The sequence below is a fragment of the Elaeis guineensis genome, chromosome 1, assembly GCF_000442705.2.
Source record: "Elaeis guineensis isolate ETL-2024a chromosome 1, EG11, whole genome shotgun sequence".
NCBI lineage: Eukaryota > Viridiplantae > Streptophyta > Magnoliopsida > Arecales > Arecaceae > Elaeis > Elaeis guineensis.
In genome coordinates, this window is record NC_025993.2 from 58,380,372 (window position 1) to 58,389,081 (window position 8,710).

At 40.0% G+C, this 8,710-nt stretch overlaps 1 protein-coding gene across 5 annotated transcripts; it reads right to left on the minus strand.

Annotated features, from left to right (window-relative positions):
- Window positions 1–2,675: 2,675 nt before the first annotated feature.
- Window positions 2,676–7,652, minus strand: LOC105036096 (F-box protein At2g32560). Of its 5 annotated transcripts, none has more exons than XM_010911836.4 (5): window positions 6,212–7,645; window positions 5,781–5,860; window positions 5,317–5,495; window positions 5,013–5,087; window positions 2,676–3,196 (listed from the first exon to the last, which is right to left on the minus strand). In XM_010911836.4, exons 1-5 carry the CDS (start codon window positions 6,884–6,886, stop codon window positions 3,009–3,011), a joined length of 1,197 nt encoding a protein of 398 aa, XP_010910138.1. In that variant the 5' UTR covers window positions 6,887–7,645; the 3' UTR covers window positions 2,676–3,008. The 5 variants fall into 5 exon arrangements, with proteins under 5 accessions (XP_010910138.1, XP_010910139.1, XP_019703099.1 ...); XM_019847540.3 differs by having other exon boundaries at window positions 3,067–3,244; window positions 6,212–7,649; XM_010911837.4 differs by lacking the exon at window positions 5,013–5,087 and having other exon boundaries at window positions 6,212–7,648.
- Window positions 7,653–8,710: the final 1,058 nt, after the last annotated feature.

An 8,710-nucleotide genomic window follows, 5' to 3' on the forward strand; every position in this document is an offset into this window, starting at 1 on the left:
AGAGTGGTGGGATCACATGAAATCTGTTACAGAGAGTGGAGTGGGGTAGTGGCCATTGTCGTGACTTGCCAGAGAGTGGTGGGACCACATGAAATCTGTTACAGAGAGTGGAGTGGGGTAGTGGCCATTGTCGTGACTTGCTAGAGAGTTCGAGCTTGTCAACTGAAGCTCGGCTGGGGCATCTGATGGAGCGGAATGGTTCTCTGTCTCTGCAATCTAAGAGAAGCTCGGATGTTCCCGAGGTTGTTGATGGGTTAACTGTTGTTGAGTGCCGTTGGTGCTGCTGACGGAAGTCATCCACCGTAGAAGCCCGGACAAGAACCTCCTGTTGGAGAAGTCCAGCTGGAATTTATATGATGTAGAAGCTTGTCTGAAGACTTGTCTGCTGGAGAGGTCCAGTTGCACAAGGAATCTGACTGAAGGTCGGTCGATAGAAGAGTCCAGAAGGTGTTGTGGAAGTTCGTCCTCCGGAGAGTCCTGTGGAAGTCCGGTGGGCGTTGTTGGAGTCTGATTGGCACTGTTTGAAGGTCGATGATTGGTCATTGTAGAAATCCGGCTGCTGGAGCCCGTCCGTTGTAGAAGTTTGCCTGGAACCCATCCGCTGTAAAAGTTCGGACGGAGTCCAGTTCTTGTAGAAGTCCGGAGGAAGACCGCTTGTTGTAGAAGCCCGGCTGAAGTCCACCTGCAATAGAAGTTCGGAAGAAATTCGCTTACAGTAGGGGCTCGGATGAAGACAGGTTGTCATGGAAGTTCGAATGAAGATCGGATGCTGTAGAAGTTCGAAGTAGACTGCTTGCGGTAGAAGTTCGAAGTAGACTGCTTGCGGTAGAAGTTCGTCTGGGATTCGACCCTCGTAGGAGCCCGGGTGAAATCCGGAAGGCGGTCGACCACCGTAGAAATTTAGATGGAGTCTGGCTACTGCAGAAGTCCTATTGCTGAGGAAGCTCGATCATCGATGAAGTTCGGAAAAAGTTCGGAGTCAAGTTGATCGTGGCTGGGAGAAGTTTGGAAGAGATTCGGAGAAGAGTCGACCACTGTAGAGAATCGGTTGAAAGTGAAGCTTAGAGAGCATTTGGAGCAGTCCGGTAGATGATTGGAGGAGCTCATGATTGGAAAAGTCCAGATGGCACGATAGGAGTTCGTCTGCTAGAAGAATCTGTAGGACACTGTGGAAGGTCGACCGTTGGAGGAGTCTGGAATGTATCATGGAAGCTCGGACGGCCGGGGAGGTTCAGAAAGGCGCCCCACAAAGTCAGAAGCCAGAAGAGCCCTGAGGGGGTCGTTCTCCTACGAACTTCGGCTGGGATTATTTTATACCCAATAATTATTTTTTATGTGAAAATATTTAATTCAAGTAAATCTTGAAAATCAAATCTTAATTACGCCTAATATACTATTTGCTTTAAGGTATTGCATACTTTTTCTTTTTTTTTTTTTTTGATCCCATATATAGCATTAGCGACCTAATTAACCTAGGAATTACTTTAAAGTTAGGCTTTTATTTGAGAAGCATTTAACATCCTGAAAATCAATCAAATTGTTGTTCAAGAAAGATAGCACATGCATGTTAGGCTATGAATATGATTTTAATTTTTGAAATCTAACATCTCCTTTATTTTTTATTACTTTTATCTAAAAATATAGTTTAATAAAAAAAATAAGTATTAAAAATTTAAAAATTGTACCATTTCATATATCTGATTAAATTTATTATGTATTATGAAATCATTCAAAAATACAAAATTTTGGCATATATTTTTATATTTTTAAGTTCTTTTTTCTATTTTTGGGATGTAAGTAACAAGAAAAATTGAAGAGGGAAATATATAGATTGGGGGAACAACTTGCCCTTTCAATGTTTCCCTCTCTTTCTTCACTTCTTCTCCTAACTTCTGTATGTCTTGTCTCTTACCTTCAAAAAGATAGAAAAGGGATGCTGGATTCCTTTCTTCCCTAATTTTTGAGGCCTCGAACTGGAATGGGCCTTTACAAGGCCGAGCCGCTTGGAACCGAGCTGTCGGCTTGATGAGGACTAGTTCATACCAGTTCGCGGTCAATACAGAATCACACTAACCGTACCATATTGCACCCCTTGGTTTTAGATAGGAGAGCGGGGAAGAAATAAGCCTCCCCCGCGATTAACTTTTCTTATCCCAAATAAAACGGCACTGTAGGTACGTCTTCTACAAATAATAAACAATTGTAAGCTGGTTGTGTCAAACCGTCTCTAAGAGTGGTACACGGAGAAAGGGGGGTCGACTTGGTATGCTAGATATGTTCATAATGGAGACTACATTCATAGACGTTTGCCTCCAGATATCGCCCATCTTTGAGGTGGACGTTCAGTAGAAAAATAGAGACATCAGTTTCAAAGCTGTCCTAAACTGAGCCATTGTTAAATACTAATAAGCTTTTCTGTCATGCCTTTGCCAGTAGACAGCAACACAAATTAGGCGGAAAGGCTCTATCATTTATTTCGTAATCGGTCGCCTAAGAGATCCCAGAGTGTTGCTTTGATTCATTACACAATGTCATTTAAAAGAAATAGAACAGAAAATGACGAGGCAAGCTGCAATGCCACCAGCTTTGGGTCCAAATACGATTCTGGATAAGCCATTCCGGCCGTCAACACGAAAAAAATAACAATTGAGTGATGACCTTCTGGGAGACCAAAGTGGCAATAAAAGGCAAAATACGTAATTTACAATTGATTTGCTTTCGTTCTACAAGGAAAACAGTGATACCTGCAAGGACTTGGAGTTGCATGAATTGGCTGTGGTTTCCCATCAACCAAAAAAAAAAAACAGGAGCACGACATCCACTGGTACCAAAATAAAATCATAGGCTATTTCTAGCTACTCAAATTATCTTTTGGTCCTAAATTCTCTTTAGCAGTAGACAGAGAGGTGAAATAGTTTCATGATATAGGCTCAGATGGAGAGATAACATAAGCAGGAGAAAACGCATCAGGGCCTTGCAATGTGGTGTCATGCTTAGATGATGAGAAGCTATTCCAAGACCTCAGTTGGCCACATCTTCTTCCACTTAGCAATTTCATACTTGCTATGAAGTTTCCTGATTCCTCCATAAAACCCGTCTGTTTCATTGCCTCCTTCCCGATGATCTTTCCTGTTTACTGATGCTCGCCTCCATTTCGAACCAGGTGTGTACTGGTTGAACTCTAATATGATTGTGTCTGCCAACATTGTTCAGCAATAGATTGTCTGATAAAGTAGAACTAAAACTGAAGCAAAGCACAATAGCAACAATAAGAAACTCCAAGGAAAATAAATACTTAAATTAAATAAAATAGAAGTTAAAACTGCCAAAACAAAATCATACGTCACCACCAAGTCCAAATGTCCCACAGGATAGCTTAATGCTTGTAAATTTATGTTTAATTTTATCAGTCACATAAAGTTCACATGCAGAGCTCAGCAACTTTGGCTATTCAAGAAATTAGGAGCGGTAGGGGGAAGGTTCTAAGAACCAGTGGAAAAATATTACGCCAATCTCCATTTCTAGTAACCTTGTTATTTTTCATGAGTATGTAAACATACATCTTTTGATTCATAGTATTGATTTAGTAGCTTTTCTCAACAGGGACACCTTGATAAAAGAACTGTTAGTTTGGTCATGGTGTCAAGCTGGTGGGCTAAAACTGCTACATTCACTTAGTGCTACCAGCCTAAAAATGCTGGACCAGGAATATAGGCATATCTCTCTGTTGACTATTGACTGCAAATAATAAAAGCAACCTAGGACCAATAGGACATCAATAGTATGTATTCAATGTGAATAATATAAGTAAGCTTTAGAGCATAAAAGAATACTCAGGTAAAAAATTTAAGATGGCATCAAATGTAAAACTATATTATATATGCCTCAGCTAGCTATACCAGAGAAAATAAGACTTCTGCTATGCAAATTCTGTTATCATAATAATGATGAGAGGGCATCTAGGTTCGTAAACAGAATCCAACATATTTGATGGAAAGTTAAGAGGAAAAAAGGTGGCAAATTTTTTCTTGTCAGCTTTAACTGCCAAAAGAAGAGAAGTTTAGTGCAACAGCTTGGTCATTCTCAAACTTGGAAACAGCAAAAGGTTTAGAAACACATCTAAGCAGGATTTGAAGAGTGGCATCAGAAGCAAGCAATTAGCAGTCTAAAAACAGCTGAGGAAAACTGATAGCAAATCATCTAATAAACCATTTTTTACTTGGAAAGGTTTATTTTATATATTGATGAAAATAACAAATTCATTTCTAAGAAACTAAATGAATTTTTTGCAGATTTGTCCCTATAATCTTCCATATTTGTATATTAGTCAATGGCTTTTTGTATTTGTATTTTAATTCATGGAATCTTACTGCTCATACATCCATAAGTTAACTACATAAGAATGATAAATTCTACTTTTATGCATTCTCCTAGTGGTGTTTATTTTATATCTTCCCCTTGGCCCTTAAACCTAACCAACCTGTTAAACTGTGACTCTCTATTGTTGGTATGCTAGCAGCCAAGTCTCGAACAAGAGGAGGGCAGAGTGAGCAAGAAGAGACAAAATTTTGAGCCACATTCATTACTAAGACAAGGGCTTTTTGTCCTTCTGAAACCTTGGGTAATCTTAACCAGTTTGCAGTCAAGAAAAATTAACAGAAGGATTGATTTAACAGAGAAATCTACAAGGTTTTTATATAAATTAAGATAGAAATAAATAAATAAATAAATACAAAAAATAGGGATTAATCTACAAAAACATAAAATCAAAATAAGATATTAAGCATCTACTTAGTTTCAAAATCAGTAATCAACTGACAAAAAGTATTCAGCTTGTTGTCATATGTCGGGAAAAAGAAAAGAAATCCTTTGTATTTTTTTATCTGAGGGTATATAGCATTTATTCCAGCTTCTCTAAGATATATAGTATATTGCATCATGCAAAATCACTTCTTCCTGTGACTTCAGGAAAAACATATGTAATATATAAATGACCTTATTAGTAACCATACCGCTATTGTGACAATGGCAGAAATGTTCATTTCCATCACATGACTCCAAGTGGCCCACAACCCCATACCACCAGCCTGCCAGACATTATGAAACAATAATAAGTAGAACGGATCCATTTGGATTCAACTTGCCTCACAGTATGACAATTGTTCTGTATATGCATACAAGACAAAACAATCTCAGGAGCTAAATTAACTGAAGTATTCTACTAAAAGGCTGGTCCAAGAATGGACCAAAGAACATTGAAAGATCTACACACCAGCTTGTACAGACTAGAAAAAATCGAGGGATTGACATACTCACCATATGGAAATTCTTTATTCCTTCTCCACTGAATCTCTATATGATCGCCTGGGTGTAAATCATTCAGACAATCAGAAATATGAAGATCATGTGCAGGAGTATCAACTGGTGGTGCTCTTATCCTGTCCCATTGCACTCCTTCCTCTATGACTATGGTCCGTCGCCCATGTGGTGGGTACCTATAAGTCAAGATATTAACTAATGGTGACTATAAGCATTAAGTCCAATTATACACCATATATGTTTAAACTTCTTGTTTCCTCTCTTGATCATTTAAGAGTAAAAATAATTTGGTTTCCCATCTGCTGTTACATTTAACTCCACAATATAAAGAAAAGTTTGACATATCACGTAGTTTCCTCACTATAGAGGGAAAATAACTATTTGTTTCAACCCAAATTCATGGTTGATTGAAAAGAATCGAAACGAGTGTTTGCATCTATGTTAGGCTAATTCACACATACCTTGCATGAAAGGTGTCTGTGTGGTGATCGTAACTAATTTCAGCATCATAACATGATAGCATAAATCCCACATGCCCATGCTGCAGAAATAGATAAGAAGTCATTATCTCCAAAAACCACAATCAAAAGCTTCTAAATTAGAATAGACCACATGTAAATAAAAAACCAAAACAGGAAACTGAAGAGACTAGCCCCGTTTCACCTAAACCATAAATTATCATTAACACCATAACTATAACCATCAAAACCCTGATACACACTTATAAATCCTCAATGAGAACAGATGAAAACAAGCGCATAGTTTCTATCTAAACTGTATTGCTAGTTTGGATATGGGAGTGCAAAGAACAACATAAAAACATATCAGATAAAATCCGACGAATACAAGGCATGAAGCATAAAACTACGGGAAAAGGTTATCTGATCAATACCTCGCGATTGTAAACCTGAGCAGGAAACCAGAATTTGCCACTCTCCAGTGACAGATACCAAGACATGATGGAGTCATCAGGCAAAGGATTGCTTGGTTTGCTGCTGCTTTCTATCCTAGATTTGAGCCAAGAAAGAGGCCAGACACAAGAGAAAGCCCCGATCCACTTCTTCTGCTTGGTGCTGCCAACAACGCCACCTAAGGAGTCCTTCCTGGAGGCCGAATACAACTGCCAATCTCTGTATGCCACTCCACCGATCACCCTCCCCCATTTCTCTTTCATGTGCCTCTCCCACAGATGATCACTCCGACACCGATCTCTCAAAGAGCTACTCACGGCCGCCATGTTGCACAACCCGGCCGGCGACAGCTTCCCCAGAATGCACTCTAAGGCCAATTCCGGCAAGTCCAAGACCGACATATCCACCGACTCCTCCTCAATTTCTACTCTGGGGGCACACCTCCTTTTGGAAGACATACTCGAGGAAATACTAAGGATGCGAGCACTAAGCAAGCTACAATTTCTTAGCGATTTCACCAGAGAATACAAGAATTCCTTCCAGAACAAGTTGGAGAGCAATGTAACCTCACTTGCCCATGAAGGCATGGGCTGCAAAGGGAGAAACTTGAAGAGGAGGATGAGGAAGGGGAAAAAAGATACAAGGAAGAAAAGCATCAGATAAGGGAAAAGTATAGATTCTTGGGATTGGATGATTGGGTGCTCCACATGAAGATTAAATAAGTATACAAAAGACCCAATTGCTACAAGGAAAGCCACAATTTCATAAAAATTTTGCGGATCAAACAAGGAACGATCCCTTATCTACCCGGGGTATTGCTGACGCGACGAAACCCACTAAAACTTCCAAGCAGGTACCGGACGGATCCAGAGGAAGGCAGAACCGGAGACACCCAAAACTCAGGCTTGTGCCAGATTAATATCCTGAACTTGCCTGAGAATTGGGTTTCTGGGTCTCCTTTCCTCACATAAGGCCCTGAAGGCTAGAAAGAAGGATCCAAGGCCTTCTGACGATCGATATGAAGAAGAAATTAGCTATTGATTTGGAGACTCCCACCGACGAATCTTCGAGGGTAAGCGGAAGAGTAGCTGTGGGAATGGGCTAGGACTTGGTACCCACACCAACACCAATAACACCTAAGCCTGCAGAGCTGTCAGAGGTGGTACACAGAACCAACGACAAAAGAATAAGGAATAAAGGAGATCCGGCAGAGAGGAATGGAGGAATGGAGGAGAGGAAGATGGAGATGAACATGAAGTGGGATTCCTCCCTCTTTTCAGTTCATCAAGATCTTTACCGCAACCTACCAAACCCCTCGGCACCAGAACCAGATCCCTCTCCCTCCCTCGGGACAGATAGAAGATTTGATGGGAGAGAGATAAAGGGAAAGGGAGGGGTGGGTAATGAGTATAAATGGTTGGAGTTCACTCGTTTTCTATATATTTCGGGTGGGAGGGGAACCAGGAACGCACACCTGGCATTCTCTCGACTTCCGCCAATTTTGTTGATCTCTCTCTCCCCCCCATCTACCAATGGATTGTAGAGAAAATCGCTCGACCGGAAATTTAACCGCTGGGTCCATACAAGGCAAGGCGCGATGACTTCCAAGTCCGCGGCTTGCTAAGGTTGGTGTTTACTATGGTTGGATGGATCCAAGCTTTTTTTTTTTTTTTTCGGTAAGAAGGATGGATCCAAGTTGGAAGCATTCTTTTGCCGTTTGGTTCATCAGCTTAATTCTCTGAATCATCGCCAGCTCTCTTTGGACTTGGCATAGAAAATAGAAGTACAGATCTCATCGACATACCATATCAAAGGGCAATTAATTTATGCATGCTAATAATGATGGATTAATTAATAAGAGGTAAGGGGCCGTCAGATCTAATGAAAAGCAAACGACCATCTTATCCATACTAATAAAGAGTAAATTAATAACAAGGCGTGAGATCTCATCAAGATATTCTTCCAATTTTGTTGGAAGGGAAGGACAGATCTTATAAAGATATTGGTGTGCATTGCTCTCGTTATAGGAAAGCATCTATTGCTCAGTCAACAAAGTTCCAACTCTAATTTAACTCCAAATAAGAACACTTTTGGCTATTAATTATGAAACTTACTTGAATTTACATTACATGGATACTCTATATAGCAATGGTAGTTTTAAAGTCAAAGAATATTCTTTCTTCATTCCATCTTCGGTTTGCATCCCAAAAATACCGCTATTTTTTTTTGATGAACCCAAAAAAAAAAAAAATCGGTATTAAAATGCATTAAACATACTCTCTCCTCCTTCCCCAATAACCTCTTTCATAAAAATCATGTTCATCCTTTCACCTAATTCTACTCTTAAAGAGATTGGACCATCAGATCATCTCCTAAGCAAATGGAACTCCCTTGCTTGCTCGATCTTCTTTCTTCCTCAAATATGGCATGTTGCTACAAGTCTCCGAGCTGATGTAGACATGGTCGATCTCTTATCAATC